The following is a 19,313-nucleotide window of genomic DNA, read 5'->3' as shown; positions in this document are numbered from 1 at the left end:
CTCCTCCCTCCTCTCTGTTCTGTCCCTCCTCCCTCCCCCTCTCTGTTCTGTCCCTCCTCCCTCCTCTCTGTTCTGTCCCTCCTCCCTCCTCTCTGTTCTGTCCCTCCTCCCTCCTCTCTGTTCTGTCCCTCCTCCCTCCTCTCTGTTCTGTCCCTCCTCCCTCCTCTCTGTTCTGTCCCTCCTCCCTCCCTCCTCTCTGTTCTGTCCCTCCTCCCTCCTCTCTGTTCTGTCCCTCCTCCCTCCTCTCTGTTCTGTCCCTCCTCCCTCCTCTCTGTTCTGTCCCTCCTCCCTCCTCTCTGTTCTGTCCCTCCTCCCTCCTCTCACCTGTTCAGCCAGTAATAGCTGTTGTTGCTGCTGTCTCTGTTCTCTCAGTAGCTGTTGTTTCTGTTGTTCCATCATGTGGAGCTGAACTCTCTTCTCCTGCTCCATCACCATCATCTGTTTCATCATGGCCGCCTGCTGCTGGTTGCCCAGGTAACCGGGAGGGGCCCCTGCGCCCTGATTGGGCCCCGTGCCCGAGGCCACACCCCCGGCAGGGTGAGGGGGAGGGACGGCACCGGGCTGCCGAGACATTCCCACCACACCTTGTTCCTAAAGAGAGAGAGAGATCAATCAGCTGACCACGCAATCAATCAAATCAACCAGTAAACGCTTGTGTGGCGCTTTTCACAGAGAATTCAACTGAAGACAGAAGTAACCAGCTACCTTAAAACCTACAATACAATGACAAATTCATTATCCCAGGAACCCCGTGTAAAGGATAATCCCAGGAACCCCGTGTAAAGGACTATTCCAGGAACCCCGTGTAAACGACTATCCCAGGAACCCCGTGTAAACGACTATCCCAGGAACCCCGTGTAAAGGGTTATCCCAGGAACCCCGTGTAAAGGATAATCCCAGGAACCCCGTGTAAAGGGTTATCCCAGGAACCCCGTGTAAAGGGTTATCCCAGGAACCCCGTGTAAAGGGTTATCCCAGGAACCCCGTGTAAAGGGTTATCCCAGGAACCCCGTGTAAAGGGTTATCCCAGGAACCCCGTGTAAAGGGTTATCCCAGGAACCCCGTGTAAAGGGTTATCCCAGGAACCCCGTGTAAAGGGTTATCCCAGGAACCCCGTGTAAAGGGTTATCCCAGGAACCCCGTGTAAAGGGTTATCCCAGGAACCCCGTGTAAAGGGTTATCCCAGGAACCCCGTGTAAAGGGTTATCCCAGGAACCCCGTGTAAAGGGTTATCCCAGGAACCCCGTGTAAAGGGTTATCCCAGGAACCCCGTGTAAAGGGTTATCCCAGGAACCCCGTGTAAAGGGTTATCCCAGGAACCCCGTGTAAAGGGTTATCCCAGGAACCCCGTGTAAAGGGTTATCCCAGGAACCCCGTGTAAAGGGTTATCCCAGGAACCCCGTGTAAAGGGTTATCCCAGGAACCCCGTGTAAAGGGTTATCCCAGGAACCCCGTGTAAAGGGTTATCCCAGGAACCCCGTGTAAAGGGTTATCCCAGGAACCCCGTGTAAAGGGTTATCCCAGGAACCCCGTGTAAAGGGTTATCCCAGGAACCCCGTGTAAAGGGTTATCCCAGGAACCCCGTGTAAAGGGTTATCCCAGGAACCCCGTGTAAAGGGTTATCCCAGGAACCCCGTGTAAAGGGTTATCCCAGGAACCCCGTGTAAAGGGTTATCCCAGGGACCCCGTGTAAAGGGTTATCCCAGGAACCCCGTGTAAAGGGTTATCCCAGGAACCCTGTGTAAAGGTGAACAGACACAGCAGGATACACTATTTATACAATAGTATTTGGACACCCCTCCAAATTAGTAGATTGGGCTATTTCAGCCACACCAGTTGCTGACAGGTGTATAAAATTGAGCACACAGCCATGCAATCTCCATAGACAAACATTGGCAGTAGAATGACCTTACTGAAGAGCTCAGTGACTTTCAATGTGGCACCGTCATAGGATGCCACCTTTCCAACAAGTCAGTTTGTCCAATTTCTGCCCTGCTGGAGCTGTCCCGTTAACTGTAAGTGCTGTTATTGTGAAGTGGAAACGTCTAGGAGCAACAATGGCTCAACCGTGAAGTGGTAGGCCACACAAGCTCACAGCACGGGTCCACCGAGTGCTGAAGCAAGTAAAAATCATCTGTCCTCAGTTACAACACTCAAGTTCCAAACTGCCTCTGGAAGCAATGTCAGCACAATAACTGTTTGTCGGGAGCTTCACAAAATGTGTTTCCATGGCCGAACAGCCAGATCACCATGCACAATGCCAAGCGTCAGCTGGAGTGGTGTAGCTCATTGGCCTCTGAGCAGTGGAAACACGTTCTCTGGAGTGATGAATCACACTTCACCATCTGGCAGTCTGGGTTTGGTGGATACCAGGAGAACGCTACCTGCCACAATGCATAGTGCCAACTGTAAAGTTTGGTGGAATAATGGTCTGGGGCTGTTTTTCATGGTTTGGGCCCCTTAGTTCCAGTGAAGGGAAATCTTAATGCTACGGCATACAATGACATTCTAGACGATTCTGTGTCTCCAACTTTGTGGCAACAGTTTGGGGAAGGCCCTTTCCTGTTTCAGCATGGCAATTCCCCAGTGCACAAAGCGAGGTCCATACAGAAATGGTTTGTCGAGATCGGTGTGGAAGAACTTGACTAGCCTGCACAGAGCCCTGACCTCAACCCCATCGAACAACTTTGGAATGAATTGGAACGCTGACTGCGAGCCAGGACTAATCTCCCAACATCAGTGCCCGACCTCACTAATGCTCTTGTGGCTGAATGGAAGCAAGTCCCCACAGCAATGTTTCAACATCTAGTGGAAATCCTTCCCAGAAGAGCAGAGGCCGTTATAGCAGCAAAGGGGGACCAACTCCATATTAATGCCCAGTATTTTGGAATGAGATGTTCAACGAGCAGGTGTCCACTAACTTGTAGTGTATATTCATTCAGACTAAACACCACAGTTTTAAAGATTCTTCCCAGCTAACCCCTTGCTTTCATTCCCTCCCAGCGCAGTATGGGTAGTCCTAGACCACCCCTCATCCCCTCCCAGTGCAGTATGGGTAGTCCTAGCCCACCCTGAGTTCTCTCATCCCGTCCCAGTGCAGTATGGGTAGTCCTAGCCCACCCTGAGTTATCTCATCCCCTCCCAGTGCAGTATGGGTAGTCCTAGACCACCCTGAGTCCTCTCATCCCCTCCCAGTGCAGTATGGGTAGTCCTAGACCACCCTGAGTCCTCTCATCCCCTCCCAGTGCAGTATGGGTAGTCCGAGACCACCCTGAGTCCTCTCATCCCCTCCCAGTGCAGTATGGGTAGTCCTAGCCCACCCTGAGTCCTCTCATTCCCCCCCCCCAGTGCAGTATGGGTAGTCCTAGACCACCCTGAGTCCTCTCATCCCCTCCCAGTGCAGTATGGGTAGTCCGAGACCACCCTGAGTCCTCTCATCCCCTCCCAGTGCAGTATGGGTAGTCCTAGCCCACCCAGAGTCCTCTCATTCCCCCCCCCCAGTGCAGTATGGGTAGTCCTAGACCACCCTGAGTCCTCTCATCCCCTCCCAGTGCAGTATGGGTAGTCCTCTGTGCATACATTACCCCCTCATTAGCATATAAAGAGCTACTTCCTCCACTTAGCCGCATGCTAATCTGTAAAAGGATGAAACAGCACTCTGGAACAACCGACCAATTAGACGAGCCCGCTCAGGAATCTATTAAAGGTTGATTCAGTACATTGTTTGGGATAAGAACGTCCATCATTTACCACTGCTTGGTGTCGACAACGGACTACAATGAATGCATGGTGTTCTATTTTGTTCACTGTTGTTTTACGGAAGGTTGGCTACATATTGTCCTAAGTGTCAGTTAGTTTAGTCAGACAGACAGACAGACAGACAGACAGACAGACAGACAGACAGACAGACAGACAGACAGACAGACAGACAGACAGACAGACAGACAGACAGACAGACAGACAGACAGACAGACAGACAGACAGACAGACAGAGAGAGCAGGAGAGCGACAGAGAGAGAGAGCGACAGAGAGAGAGAGCGACAGAAAGAGAGCGACAGAGAGAGAGAGCGACAGAAAGAGAGCGACAGAGAGAGAGCGACAGAGAGAGAGCGACAGAGCGACAGAAAGAGAGCGACAGAGAGAGAGCGACAGAGCGACAGAAAGAGAGCGACAGAGAGAGAGCGACAGAGCGACAGAAAGAGAGCGACAGAGAGAGAGCGACAGAGCGACAGAGAGAGAGAGAGACAGAGAGTGACAGAGAGAGAGAGCGACAGAGAGAGCGACAGAGAGAGAGAGCGACAGAGAGAGAGAGCAACAGCGAGAGAGAGCGACAGAGAGAGAGAGCGACAGAGAGCGACAGAGAGAGAGAGCGACAGAGCGACAGAGAGAGAGAGCGACAGAGAGAGAGAGAGAGCAACAGCGAGAGAGAGCGACAGAGAGAGAGAGCGACAGAGCGACAGAGAGAGAGAGAGCGACAGAGCGAGAGAGCGACAGAGAGAGAGAGAGCGACAGAGAGAGAGAGAATATGGAGGGAGAGATACAAGATGTTAGGAGGAGTGATGGAAACCTAAAAGAGAGAGAGAAAGACAGATAGATAGATGGAGTGATAAAAGAGAGAAAGACAGAGGGATGGAGTGATAAAAGAGAGAGAGAGAAAGACAGAGAGATGGAGTGATAAAAGAGAGAGAGAAGCGTGGACAGACTCCTCCCAGTAAGCAGACCAGACCAGACTGGTCGATACTCCGAACAGTCTCATCTCCCGCTTGGCACACCACGATGCCAGCCAGTCAGGCCAATAAAACCTGAGTGGAGTGAGTGGCAGGGTGCAGCAGCAGGGTCTGGCCTGCGGGGGTCACTGGTGTTCTGTGTGTGTGTGTGTGTGTGTGTGTGTGTGTGTGTGTGTGTGTGTGTGTGTGTGTGTGTGTGTGTGTGTGTGTGTGTGTGTGTGTGTGTGTGTGTGTGACAGGCTCATTGGTCTCCTCTCAGCAGATGGCTCAATCATGACGACTCTGATCTACGATCTCTTCTCCCTCTCCTCTCTCCATAATTCTTCTCCTCCTCTCTCTGTGTTCCTACCCCTTCCTCTGTTCTCCTCTCTCTCTCTCTCTGTGTGTTCCTACCCCTTCCTCTGTTTTCTCTCTCTCTCTCTCTCTCTCTCTCTCTCTCTCTCTCTCTCTCTCTCTCTCTCTCTCTCTCTCTCTCTCTCTCTCTCTCTCTCTCTCTCTCTCTCTCTCTCTCTCTCTCTCTCTCTCTCTCTCTCTCTCTCTCTCTCTCTCTCTCTCTCTCTCTCTCTCTCTCTCTGTGTGTTCATCTCCCTCTCTCCTCTGACTGGTCGTGTCCTAACAACCTCATGGGAGAGGGTGATGGAGGAAACAGAAGGGAAGAGAGGTGGCGGACAGAGAGAGACAGAGAGGATGAGAAGGCAAAGGGAGAGAGATAGTGGGGAGACAGGAAGGTAAAGAAGGGAGAGAAAAGGAGGGAAGCAAAGGAGGACAGAAAAACAGGTAGCCTGGCAACTGTATCCGTGGCAAGGAGCAGATGGTGCTCGTAGGAGATGCAATGGCCGCTGCGCCTGGTCACCCCCGACAACACCGGGCAGTCCCGCGGGAACCACACACACACCGTCTCTTTCACTCTGTCCCTCTTTACCCTGTCTCACTCTCTCTGCGTCTGTGTCTCTCTCTCTCTCTGTGTCTGTGTCTCTCTCTCTCTCTCTCTGTGTCTCTCTCTCTCTCTGTGTCTGTCTCTCTCTCTGTCTCTGTGTCTCTCTGTCTCTGTGTCTGTGTCTCTCTGTCTCTGTGTCTCTCTGTCTCTGTGTCTGTCTCTCTCTCTCTGTGTCTGTGTCTGTCTCTCTGTCTGTCTCTCTGTCTCTGTGTCTGTCTCTCTGTCTCTGTGTCTGTCTCTCTGTCTCTGTGTCTGTCTCTCTGTCTCTGTGTCTGTCTCTCTGTCTCTGTGTCTCTGTGTCTGTCTCTGTGTCTCTGTCTCTGTGTCTCTCTGTCTCTGTGTCTGTGTCTCTCTGTCTCTGTGTCTCTCTGTCTCTGTGTCTGTCTCTCTCTCTCTGTGTCTGTGTCTGTCTCTCTGTCTGTCTCTCTGTCTCTGTGTCTGTCTCTCTGTCTCTGTGTCTGTCTCTCTGTCTCTGTGTCTGTCTCTCTGTCTCTGTGTCTCTGTGTCTGTCTCTGTGTCTCTGTGTCTGTCTCTCTGTCTCTGTGTCTGTCTCTCTGTCTCTGTGTCTCTGTGTCGGTCTCTCTCTCTCTGGATAAAGTGTTCCTTCTCTCTCTCAGACAGTAGAATTGGGTCAGTAGTATTTGTGGAGACTACAGACAGTCCAGTAGATAGACCATGTATGAATACTACAGTACTCTCATACAGTCAGGCTGGCTACCAGGAATATTAGTACAGCATATAGACCCACTCTGAAGGAGACAGACAATAGACCAATACAGATGAATACGCCTGCAGAGAGGTAGATCATACATTACATGACTTATGAAGAGGGAGGAGAGAGGAGAGAGGAGAGGAGGAGAGAGGAGGGTTATCTGTTGTTCCAGTGGGTAGGTAGGATGTGTTTTTGTAGGAAGCGGAGGCTATCAGGTTTATTGGGTTAGGAGGTAGGGAGAGCACAGGTGATTACATTATATGTGTGTGTGTGTGTGTGTGTGTGTGTGTGTGTGTGTGTGTGTGTGTGTGTGTGTGTGTGTGTGTCAGTGTGACTGTGATGGAGAGAGCATGTGTGTGTATGAGAGAAGACGATTGTGCGGCAGGCTGCATATAAGAGGACCAAAGTGTGTGTGTGGTGTACACCTCTGTGTATGCTCTGCAGCCAAGGTGAAGTCACCTGTCCTGTCCCCATGGTGACCACACTGCAGTAATATTATGGGCTTTGTTCTGCTGTCACACACACACACACAAGCACACTGAGGCCGCACGCGGCACCACACATTACACTACACTCTGAACCTCACACACACACAATAAGCCTCTCATAGTGGAGGAGAAACACACCATGTCTAGAGATGTAACACATCTGTCACACACTTCAATAGGAGGAGGAGGAGGAGGAGAGGAGAGGAGGGAGAGGAGGAGGGAGAGAGGAGGAGAGGAGGAGGGAGAAAGAGAGAGAGGAGGAGGGAGAAAGAGAGAGAGGAGGAGGAGGAGGGAGAGAGGAGGAGAGGAGGAGGGAGAAAGAGAGAGAGGAGGAGGAGGGAGAGGAGGAGGAGGAGGGAGAGAGGAGGAGAGGAGAAAGGGAGAAAGAGAGAGAGGAGGAGGAGGGAGAGGAGGAGGAGGAGGGAGAGAGGAGGAGAGGAGGAGGGTGAGGAGGAGGAGGAGGGAGAGAGGAGGAGAGGAGGAAGAGAGAGGAGGAGGAGGAGGGAGAGAGGAGGAGAGGAGGAAGAGAGAGAGGAGGAGGAGGAGGAGGAGGAGGGAGAGAGGAGGGAGAGGAGGAGGGAGAGAGGAGGAGAGGAGGAGGGAGAAAGAGAGAGAGGAGGAGGAGGGAGAGGAGGAGGGGGAGGGAGAGAGGAGGAGAGGAGGAAGAGAGAGAGGAGGAGGAGGAGGAGGAGGGAGAGAGGAGGAGAGGAGGAAGAGAGAGAGGAGGAGGAGGGAGAGAGGAGGAGGGGGATGGAAGGAGACAGATACATGGAGAGTGAAAAAGAGAGAGAGACCAAGAAAATAAAGGAGAGAGAGAGAGAGAGAGAGAGAGAGAGAGAGAGAGAGAGAGAGAGAGAGAGAGAGAGATAGCAGTGATCAGCACATTAAACTGGTGTCCTAACTGTCAGGACCCCTGAAGAGCAGCACATGGCTCCAGACAGCCCTGCCTGATCAAAATACACAAAACAGTTCATGGAGAGGTGTGTGTGTGTGTGTGTGTGTGTGTGTGTGTGTGTGTGTGTGTGTGTGTGTGTGTGTGTGTGCATAAAACATGTACTTTCTGCCTTTCTGTTAAATGCATTACTGTAAACATGTTGAAGGATGTGTGTGTGAGATACTTTGTGATAATGTATGAAAACACACCATCTAACACACACGGACACACACACATACGGACACACACACACACACACATACGGACACACACAACCTCGAGCAGATGGTGAAGCCAGACCTCACAGCTTCATTAAACTATCACACTCCAACAAACACACACACTCCGACAACCACACACACACACACACACACACACACACACACACACACACACACACACACACACACACACACACACACACACACACACACACACACACAAACACACAAACCCCCCAGACATACAGTCTATACACCCACAGTAAATAGAAACATTACAATGTACACACACCCTTCAACTAATACACTCCAACATAAACACACACATCCTCCCAACTCAGTTTAGGAAGTTACAGCAACTATCAACACACACTTCTGTCCCTGCACTCACACACTGGTCCCCTTTACGCTGTTTAATCTGTAGGGAGGGAGGACTCTATTTAATGTGTCGTAGAGAGAGAAGAGGGTTGGTCTGTTTAATCTGTAGGGAGGGAGGACTCTATTTAATGTGTCGTAGAGAGAGAAGAGGGTTGGTCTGTTTAATCTGTAGGGAGGGAGGACTCTATTTAATGTGTCGTAGAGAGAGAAGAGGGTTGGTCTGTTTAATCTGTAGGGAGGGAGGACTATTTAACGTGTCGTAGAGAGAGAAGAGGGTTGGTCTGTTTAATCTGTAGGGAGGGAGGACTCTATTTAATGTGTCGTAGAGAGAGAAGAGGGTTGGTCTGTTTAATCTGTAGGGAGGGAGGACTATTTAATGTGTCGTAGAGAGAGAAGAGGGTTGGTCTGTTTAATCTGTAGGGAGGGAGGACTATTTAATGTGTCGTAGAGAGAGAAGAGGGTTGGTCTGTTTAATATGTAGGGAGGGAGGACTATTTAATGTGTCGTAGAGAGAGAAGAGGGTTGGTCTGTTTAATCTGTAGGGAGGGGAGGACTCTATTTAATGTGTCGTAGAGAGAGAAGAGGGTTGGTCTGTTTAATCTGTAGGGTGGGAGGACTATTTAATGTGTCGTAGAGAGAGAAGAGGGTTGGTCTGTTTAATCTGTAGGGGGGGAGGACTCTATTTAATGTGTCGTAGAGAGAGAAGAGGGTTGGTCTGTTTAATCTGTAGGGAGGGAGGACTCTATTTAATGTGTCGTAGAGAGAGAAGAGGGTTGGTCTGTTTAATCTGTAGGGAGGGAGGACTCTATTTAATGTGTCGTAGAGAGAGAAGAGGGTTGGTCTGTTTAATCTGTAGGGTGGGAGGACTCTATTTAATGTGTCGTAGAGAGAGAAGAGGGTTGGTCTGTTTAATCTGTAGGGAGGGGAGGACTCTATTTAACGTGTCGTAGAGAGAGAAGAGGGTTGGTCTGTTTAATCTGTAGGGAGGGAGGACTCTATTTAATGTGTCGTAGAGAGAGAAGAGGGTTGGTCTGTTTAATCTGTAGGGAGGGAGGACTCTATTTAATGTGTCGTAGAGAGAGAAGAGGGTTGGTCTGTTTAATCTGTAGGGAGGGAGGACTATATTTAATGTGTCGTAGAGAGAGAAGAGGGTTGGTCTGTTTAATATGTAGGGAGGGAGGACTCTATTTAACGTGTCGTAGAGAGAGAAGAGGGTTGGTCTGTTTAATCTGTAGGGAGGGAGGACTTATTTAATGTGTCGTAGAGAGAGAAGAGGGTTGGTCTGTTTAATCTGTAGGGAGGAGGACTATTTAATGTGTCGTAGAGAGAGAAGAGGGTTGGTCTGTTTAATCTGTAGGGAGGGAGGACTCTATTTAATGTGTCGTAGAGAGAGAAGAGGGTTGGTCTGTTTAATATGTAGGGAGGGAGGACTCTATTTAATGTGTCGTAGAGAGAGAAGAGGGTTGGTCTGTTTAATCTGTAGGGAGGGAGGACTATTTAATGTGTCGTAGAGAGAGAAGAGGGTTGGTCTACGTCCTCTATATATATACAGTTGAAGTCGGAAGTTTACATACACTTAGGTTGGAGTCATTAAAACTTGTTTTTCAACCACTCCACAAATTTCTTGTTAACAAACTATAGTTTTGGCAAGTCGGTTAGGACATCTACGTATTTTTCCAACAATTGTTTACAGACTAATTATTTCACTTATAATTCAATGTATCACAATTCCAGTGGGTCAGAAGTTTACATACACTAAGTTGACTGCGCCTTTAAACAGCTTGGAAATTCCAGAAAATGATGTCATGGCTTTAGAAGCTTCTGATAGGCTAATTGACATCATGTGATGTATTTAATTCCTCCGACACAGCTGTTTCTGTTTCAGTTAATGATTGTGTTTCAATCTCCATATTGAATTGATGATCATTAGCCCCTGTTTGGTATAATTGTTTTATCATACACCTGACGATATGCCTACAAAATCCCTGACTGTGTGCAAGTGTGCCTACAAGAATTTATGCTGTTATGAAGCCAAAGGGTGGTCCCACCAAATATGGTTATGAAGCCAAAGGGTGGTCCCACCAAATATGGTTATGAAGCCAAAGGGTGGTCCCACCAAATATGGTTATGAACCCAAAGGGTGGTCCCAGCAAATATGTTTATGAAGCCAAAGGGTGGTCCCACCAAATATGGTTATGAAGCCAAAGGGTGGTCCCACCAAATATGGTTATGAAGCCAAAGGGTGGTCCCAGCAAATATGGTTATGAAGCCAAAGGGTGGTCCCACCAAATATGGTTATGAAGCCAAAGGGTGGTCCCACCAAATATGGTTATGAAGCCAAAGGGTGGTCCCACCAAATATGGTTATGAAGCCAAAGGGTGGTCCCACCAAATATGTTTATGAAGCCAAAGGGTGGTCCCACCAAATATGGTTATGAAGCCAAAGGGTGGTCCCACCAAATATGGTTATGAAGCCAAAGGGTGGTCCCACCAAATATGGTTATGAAGCCAAAGGGTGGTCAACACCAAATATGGTTATGAAGCCGAAGGGTGGTCACACCAAATATGGTTATGAAGCCAAAGGGTGGTCCCAGCAAATATGGTTATGAAGCCAAAGGGTGGTCCCACCAAATATGGTTATGAAGCCAAAGGGTGGTCCCAGCAAATATGGTTATGAAGCCAAAGGGTGGTCCCACCAAATATGGTTATGAAGCCAAAGGGTGGTCCCACCAAATATGGTTATGAAGCCAAAGGGTGGTCCCACCAAATATAGTTATGAAGCCAAAGGGTGGTCCCACCAAATATGGTTATGAAGCCAAAGGGTGGTCCCACCAAATATGGTTATGAAGCCAAAGGGTGGTCCCACCAAATATAGTTATGAAGCCAAAGGGTGGTCCCACCAAATATGGTTATGAAGCCAAAGGGTGGTCCCAGCAAATATGGTTATGAAGCCAAAGGGTGGTCCCACCAAATATGGTTATGAAGCCAAAGGGTGGTCCCACCAAATATGGTTATGAAGCCAAAGGGTGGTCCCAGCAAATATGGTTATGAAGCCAAAGGGTGGTCCCACCAAATATGGTTATGAAGCCAAAGGGTGGTCCCAGCAAATATGGTTATGAAGCCAAAGGGTGGTCCCACCAAATATGGTTATGAAGCCAAAGGGTGGTCCCACCAAATATAGTTATGAAGCCAAAGGGTGGTCCCACCAAATATGGTTATGAAGCCAAAGGGTGGTCCCACCAAATATGGTTATGAAGCCAAAGGGTGGTCAACACCAAATATGGTTATGAAGCCAAAGGGTGGTCCCACCAAATATGGTTATGAAGCCAAAGGGTGGTCAACACCAAATATGGATTTGATCTGGAGGTTTCTTCTGTTCACTCACTTTGCATTTAGTTCATTAATAAATATAATCTATTAACATGTCTATTTTTGAAAGCATTCTTACTTTACACCATTTTTTCACACCTGCCTAAAACATTTACACAGTACTGTATATAGTGCACTACTTTTGACCCGCGCTCTATGGACATTAGTGCACTATGTATGGGGATAGGGTGCTATTTGGGAGAGAGAGTGCTATTAGAGAGAGAGAGAGAGAGAGAGAGAGAGAGGGAGGGAGAGAGTGAGAGAGAGAGGTAGAGCGAGAGAGAGGGATGGAGAGGGAGAGAGAGAGTTGAAGACCCTTTTGATGGATGGATGGATGGATGGATGGATAGATAGATAAATGTAGCCAGGGCCTAAAATGTACATTTTGGTCCACCTGGCACTCAGTTCTTTTACCAGCCAATGATGTTTTTCTCACCATAATACGTTACAAAACCCCCACAAACAATGGATGACCGTGTTTTTACAACAATTAACTGTATTAGTAAGTAGTCATCTGGTATATCGCTCAATTTCATTTCCTTTTTTTGTGATCCAAGTCTTTTAACCAAAATATCAGGAGACAAAATGTAACAGCTGCCTCTTTAAGAGTGGGGAGGTTACCATGGTAACAGGGGCCACTCAGGTCATGTTTTAAAAATGTTTAACCTTTACTGAACCTTTACTGAACCTTTACTGACCCTTTACTGAACCTTTACTGAACCTTTACTGAACGACACTCAGGTCATGTTTTAAAAACGTTTAACCTTTACTGAACCTTTACTGACCCTTTACTGAACCTTTACTGAACCTTTACTGAACCTTTACTGAACGACACTCAGGTCATGTTTTAAAAATGTTTAACCTTTACTGAACCTTTACTGAACCTTTACTGAACGACACTCAGGTCATGTTTTAAAATGTTTAACCTTTACTGAACCTTTACTGAACGACACTCAGGTCATGTTTTAAAAATGTTTAACCTTTACTGAACCTTTACTGACCCTTTACTGAACCTTTACTGACCCTTTACTGAACCTTTACTGAACCTTTACTGAACCTTTACTGAACGACACTCAGGTCATGTTTTAAAATGTTTAACCTTTACTGAACCTTTACTGAACCTTTACTGAACGACACTCAGGTCATGTTTTAAAAACGTTTAACCTTTACTGAACCTTTACTGAACCTTTACTGAACCTTTACTGAACGACACTCAGGTCATGTTTTAAAAATGTTTAACCTTTACTGAACCTTTACTGAACCTTTACTGACCCTTTACTGAACCTTTACTGAACCTTTACTGACCCTTTACTGAACCTTTACTGAACCTTTACTGAACCTTTACTGAACGACACTCAGGTCATGTTTTAAAATGTTTAACCTTTACTGAACCTTTACTGAACCTTTACTGAACGACACTCAGGTCATGTTTTAAAATGTTTAACCTTTACTGAACCTTTACTGAACGACACTCAGGTCATGTGGTGTGTGTCTGTGAGGTTTGGGATGTGACCAGTAGTAGACGCCGTTTCTTTGTTATCAGTTTAAGCAGCAAACTCACACACATCCAAAAACAACTGAGCTTGTGAACAACACAACGGAAATAGCCAAGAAACACCAGGACAAAAGTCTCACTTTAGTGAGACTTTAAAGTAAATTAGACCAACTTGTCTGCCTGTGTGCAGCGCCTCCTAAAATGAACAGCACTTCAGTCTGACCAGGCGAGATAGAAGAGTCATGTTTTTAGGTACAATTAGCAGCTCTGAAACAAAACAGCAGAAATCCTCTGAAACCAGCTACTGGGAGGAGAGGTAGAGAGAGGGGAACGAGGGATGAGATCATGGGTGGTCCGGGAGCCATGGCGGCGGTGGACGGAGGAGTGCACCACCCTGAGAGAAGCCAGGTGTTACAGTATATGGCGCTGTTAAACGGTTACCATGGAAACCTTAAAGACACACAAACAGAGAGGTGACACACACATTGAGCGCTGTGTGTTTTGGGCCTGTTGTGTGTGTGTGTGTGTGTGTGTGTGTGTGTGGAGTCACCTGCTGTGTTTCCTAGCCGTCAGTCAGATGTACAATTCTCAGCCTCCCTAATTAGATTACACATCAATACACACACACACACACACACACACACACACACACACACACACACACACACACACACACACACACACACACACACACACACACACACACACACACACACACACACACACACACACACAGCGGCTGAATGGATGGTGCACATACAACTATGTTCTGTAAACACTCCATATAAACACATACATGCTTCCTCATTAGCCAGTGTGTCTGTCTCCTGTTCTCCATATGTATTTTTAAGGGCGGGATCAGGTTTAATATTGCAGATAGATGTGACAGATAGATTCTGTCTCGTCACAGACAAATCTACAGAGCTGGGATGGTTGTATCCTCCACACTCTACAGAGCTGGGATGGTTGTATCCTCCACACTCTACAGAGCCGGGATGGTTGTATCCTCCACACTCTACAGAGCTGGGATGGTTGTATCCTCCACACTCTACAGAGCTGGGATGGTTGTATCCTCCACACTCTACAGAGCTGGGATGGTTGTATCCTCCACACTCTACAGAGCTGGGATGGTTGTATCCTCCACACTCTACAGAGCTGGGATGGTTATATCCTCCACACTCTACAGAGCTGGGATGGTTGTATCCTCCACACTCTACAGAGCTGGGATGGTTGTATCCTCCACACTCTACAGAGCTGGGATGGTTGTATCCTCCACACTCTACAGAGCTGGGATGGTTGTATCCTCCACACTCTACAGAGCTGGGATGGTTGTATCCTCCACACTCTACAGAGCTGGGATGGTTGTATCCTCCACACTCTACAGAGCTGGGATGGTTGTATCCTCCACACTCTACAGAGCTGGGATGGTTGTATCCTCCACACTCTACAGAGCTGGGATGGTTGTATCCTCCACACTCTACAGAGCTGGGATGGTTGTATCCTCCACACTCTACAGAGCTGGGATGGTTATATCCTCCACACTCTACAGAGCTGGGATGGTTGTATCCTCCACACTCTACAGAGCTGGGATGGTTGTATCCTCCACACTCTACAGAGCTGGGATGGTTGTATCCTCCACACTCTACAGAGCTGGGATGGTTGTATCCTCCACACTCTACAGAGCTGGGATGGTTGTATCCTCCACACTCTACAGAGCTGGGATGGTTGTATCCTCCACACTCTACAGAGCTGGGATGGTTGTATCCTCCACACTCTACAGAGCTGGGATGGTTGTATCCTCCACACTCTACAGAGCTGGGATGGTTGTATCCTCCACACTCTACAGAGCTGGGATGGTTGTATCCTCCACACTCTACAGAGCTGGGATGGTTGTATCCTCCACACTCTACAGAGCTGGGATGGTTGTATCCTCCACACTCTACAGAGCTGGGATGGTTGTATCCTCCACACTCTACAGAGCTGGGATGGTTGTATCCTCCACACTCTACAGAGCTGGGATGGTTGTATCCTCCACACTCTACAGAGCTGGGATGGTTGTATCCTCCACACTCTACAGAGCTGGGATGGTTGTATCCTCCACACTCTACAGAGCTGGGATGGTTGTATCCTCCACACTCTACAGAGCTGGGATGGTTGTATCCTCCACACTCTACAGAGCTGGGATGGTTGTATCCTCCACACTCTACAGAGCTGGGATGGTTGTATCCTCCACACTCTACAGAGCTGGGATGGTTGTATCCTCCACACTCTACAGAGCTGGGATGGTTGTATCCTCCACACTCTACAGAGCTGGGATGGTTGTATCCTCCACACTCTACAGAGCTGGGATGGTTGTATCCTCCACACTCTACAGAGCTGGGATGGTTGTATCCTCCACACTCTACAGAGCTGGGATGGTTGTATCCTCCACACTCTACAGAGCTGGGATGGTTGTATCCTCCACACTCTACAGAGCTGGGATGGTTGTATCCTCCACACTCTACAGAGCTGGGATGGTTGTATCCTCCACACTCTACAGAGCTGGGATGGTTGTATCCTCCACACTCTACAGAGCTGGGATGGTTGTATCCTCCACACTCTACAGAGCTGGGATGGTTGTAACCTCCACACTCTACAGAGCTGGGATGGTTGTATCCTCCACACTCTACAGAGCTGGGATGGTTGTATCCTCCACACTCTACAGAGCTGGGATGGTTGTATCCTCCACACTCTACAGAGCTGGGATGGTTGTATCCTCCACACTCTACAGAGCTGGGATGGTTGTATCCTCCACACTCTACAGAGCTGGGATGGTTGTATCCTCCACACTCTACAGAGCTGGGATGGTTGTATCCTCCACACTCTACAGAGCTGGGATGGTTGTATCCTCCACACTCTACAGAGCTGGGATGGTTGTATCCTCCACACTCTACAGAGCTGGGATGGTTGTATCCTCCACACTCTACAGAGCTGGGATGGTTGTATCCTCCACACTCTACAGAGCTGGGATGGTTGTATCCTCCACACTCTACAGAGCTGGGATGGTTGTATCCTCCACACTCTACAGAGCTGGGATGGTTGTATCCTCCACACTCTACAGAGCTGGGATGGTTGTATCCTCCACACTCTACAGAGCTGGGATGGTTGTATCCTCCACACTCTACAGAGCTGGGATGGTTGTATCCTCCACACTCTACAGAGCTGGGATGGTTGTATCCTCCACACTCTACAGAGCTGGGATGGTTGTATCCTCCACACTCTACAGAGCTGGGATGGTTGTAACCTCCACACTCTACAGAGCTGGGATGGTTGTATCCTCCACACACATTGTCTTTGTTGTAATAATGGAACCAGAAAAAGTGTTGTGAATCTGTTGTTGTGTGTATCAGGTCAGAGACCGTGTGCCATGGAATCAAACATCTCTTCCCAAATATTGTTGACCCCTGTATGGCACCGCTGTTCATTTTTCTGCTCCTTAAACTGGTATATTTTTATTTATCACTATTTTCTTTCAGTAATTCCTTGCCCTCTTCCCCTTCCACTTGCCTGGTCCATTTGTTGTGGGAATGCTGGAGTCAGATGGTTGTAATGTAGGACAGGGCAGACACTTCCCTATCAGAGAGGATTAACCAAAGGGGTGGGGGTTCCCAGAGCTCTTCAATATCATGTCAGTGTGTGTGTATGTATGTCATGCATGTGAGTGGGTGGCTACCCCTCTTTATTCTGGTGATGGTCTCTTCCTTCAGAGAGAGAGAGAGAGAAGGAGAGAGAGAAGGAGATAGAGAGAGAGCAGACAGAGATAGAGGAAGGAAAGAGGCGGAGAGAGAGAGAGAGAGAGAGAGAGAGAGGGAGAGATAGAGAGGAAGGTGAGAGAAAGAGCGAGAGAGAGAGAGGGTAAGGAGAGAGAGGGAGAGGAAGGTGAGAGAAAGAGAGCAAGAGAGAGAGAGAGGGAGATAGAGAGAGAGAGAGTGGAAGGAGAGAGAAAGAGAGAGTGGAAGGAGAGAGAAAGAGAGAGGGAGAGAGAGAGGGGAAGGAGAGAGAAAGAGAGCGAGAGAGAGAGAGAGAGAGAGAGAGCGGGGAAGGAGAGAGAAAGAGAGAGGGAGAGAGAGAGGGGAAGGAGAGAGAAAGAGAGAGAGAGGAAGGAGAGAGAGAGAAAGTACTGCTGATGGCAGTGTGTTAATAATTCAGAGAGTAGAAATCAAGGCTATTACACAGCTGTTAACGGAGGGGAGTGGCAGCACCATCCATCTATCCCTCCCTCCTTTATTCTCTCACTTCATCTATCCCTCGCTCCCTCCCTCCGTCGCTCAATCACTCAAGTCCATAGCTATTCTCCCTCCTCACTTACAGTATCTCTTCCTCCATCAAACAGCCCATCAATCCCTCGCTATTCTCCCTCCTAATCTCTCTCCCTCCTTCAAATTCTCCCTTTCTAAATCCTCCCTCCTTTCAGTATTCTGACTGCTCCTGTTCTCCTCTTCTCTCCCTCCCCTCTTACCTACTGTACACCTCCCTCTCCTCTTCTCTCCCTCCTCTCTTACCTACTGTACACCTCCCTCTCCTCTTCTCTCCCTCCCCTCTTACCTACTGTACACCTCCCTCTCCTCTTCCTCCCCTCTTACCTACTGTACACCTCCCTCTCCTCTCCCTCCCCTCTTACCTACTGTACACCTCCCTCTCCTCTTCTCCCCCTCCCCTCTTACCTACTGTACACCTCCCTCTCCTCTCCTCTCCCTCCCCTCTTACCTACTGTACACCTCCCTCTCCTCTTCTCTCCCTCCCCTCTTACCTACTGTACACCTCCCTCTCCTCTCCCTCCCTCCCCTCTTACCTACTGTACACCTCCCTCTCCTCTTCTCTCCCTCCTCTCTTACCTACTGTACACCTCCCTCTCCTCTTCTCTCCCTCCCCTCTTACCTACTGTACACCTCCCTCTCCTCTTCCTCCCCTCTTACCTACTGTACACCTCCCTCTCCTCTTCTCTCCCTCCCCTCTTACCTACTGTACACCTCCCTCTCCTCTTCCTCCCCTCTTACCTACTGTACACCTCCCTCTCCTCTCCTCTTCCTCCCCTCTTACCTACTGTACACCTCCCTCTCCTCTTCTCTCCCTCCCCTCTTACCTACTGTACACCTCCCTCTCCTCTCTTTCCCAGTCATATATCCTCATTAGTCCTCCTCTCCTCTCTTTCTCTGCTGTACAGGCAGGGCAAAATGTGCTACAGTAGGTCCATATCTCTCTTCCCCTCCCTCCCTCCCTCCCTCCCTCCCTCCCTCCTTAGTAGTATCAGAGAGGTCTGCTATAGGACAACCTCTCTCCCTCCCTCCTTAGTAGTATCAGAGAGGTCTGCTATTGGACCATCTATCTCCCTCCCTCCTTAGTAGTATCAGAGAGGTCTGCTATAGGACCACCTATCTCCCTCCCTCCCTCCTTAGTAGTATCAGAGAGGTCTGCTATAGGACCACCTTTCTCCCTCCCTCCCTCCTTAGTAGTATCAGAGAGGTCTGCTATAGGACCACCTATCTCCCTCCCTCCCTCCTTAGTAGTATCAGAGAGGTCTGCTATAGGACCACCTATCTCCCTCCCTCCCTCCTTAGTAGTATCAGAGAGGTCTGCTATAGGACCACCTATCTCCCTCCCTCCTTAGTAGTATCAGAGAGGTCTGCTATAGGACCACCTATCTCCCTCCCTCCCTCCTTAGTAGTATCAGAGAGGTCTGCTATAGGACCACCTATCTCCCTCCCTCCCTCCTTAGTAGTATCAGAGAGGTCTGCTATAGGACCACCTATCTCCCTCCCTCCTTAGTAGTATCAGAGAGGTCTGCTATAGGACCACCTATCTCCCTCCCTCCCTCCTTAGTAATATCAGAGAGGTCTGCTACAGGACCACCTCCCTCCCTCCCTCCTTAGTAGTATCAGAGAAGTCTGCTATTGGACCATCTATCTCCCTCCCTCCTTAGTAGTATCAGAGAGGTCTGCTATAGGACCACCTATCTCCCTCTCTCCCTCCCTCCTTAGTAGTATCAGAGAGGTCTGCTATAGGACCACCTATCT

The 19,313-nt window shown here is 48.8% G+C and overlaps 1 protein-coding gene across 1 annotated transcript in view; it reads right to left on the bottom strand.

The window, feature by feature from the left end:
* LOC123742542 (mastermind-like protein 3) overlaps positions 1-19,313 on the bottom strand; it is a 229,890-nt gene that overhangs the window by 49,581 nt on the left and 160,996 nt on the right. Inside the window, exon 6 of the mRNA XM_045717598.1 lies at positions 325-591. Within this exon, the coding sequence (XP_045573554.1) occupies positions 325-591 (267 nt within the window). The remainder of the gene's footprint in view (positions 1-324; positions 592-19,313) is intronic.

The sequence above is a fragment of the Salmo salar genome, chromosome ssa04, assembly GCF_905237065.1.
Source record: "Salmo salar chromosome ssa04, Ssal_v3.1, whole genome shotgun sequence".
Lineage (NCBI taxonomy): Eukaryota > Metazoa > Chordata > Actinopteri > Salmoniformes > Salmonidae > Salmo > Salmo salar.
The sequence above is the reverse complement of the archived record's forward strand: the minus strand, read 5'-3'. Positions and strand labels throughout refer to the sequence as shown.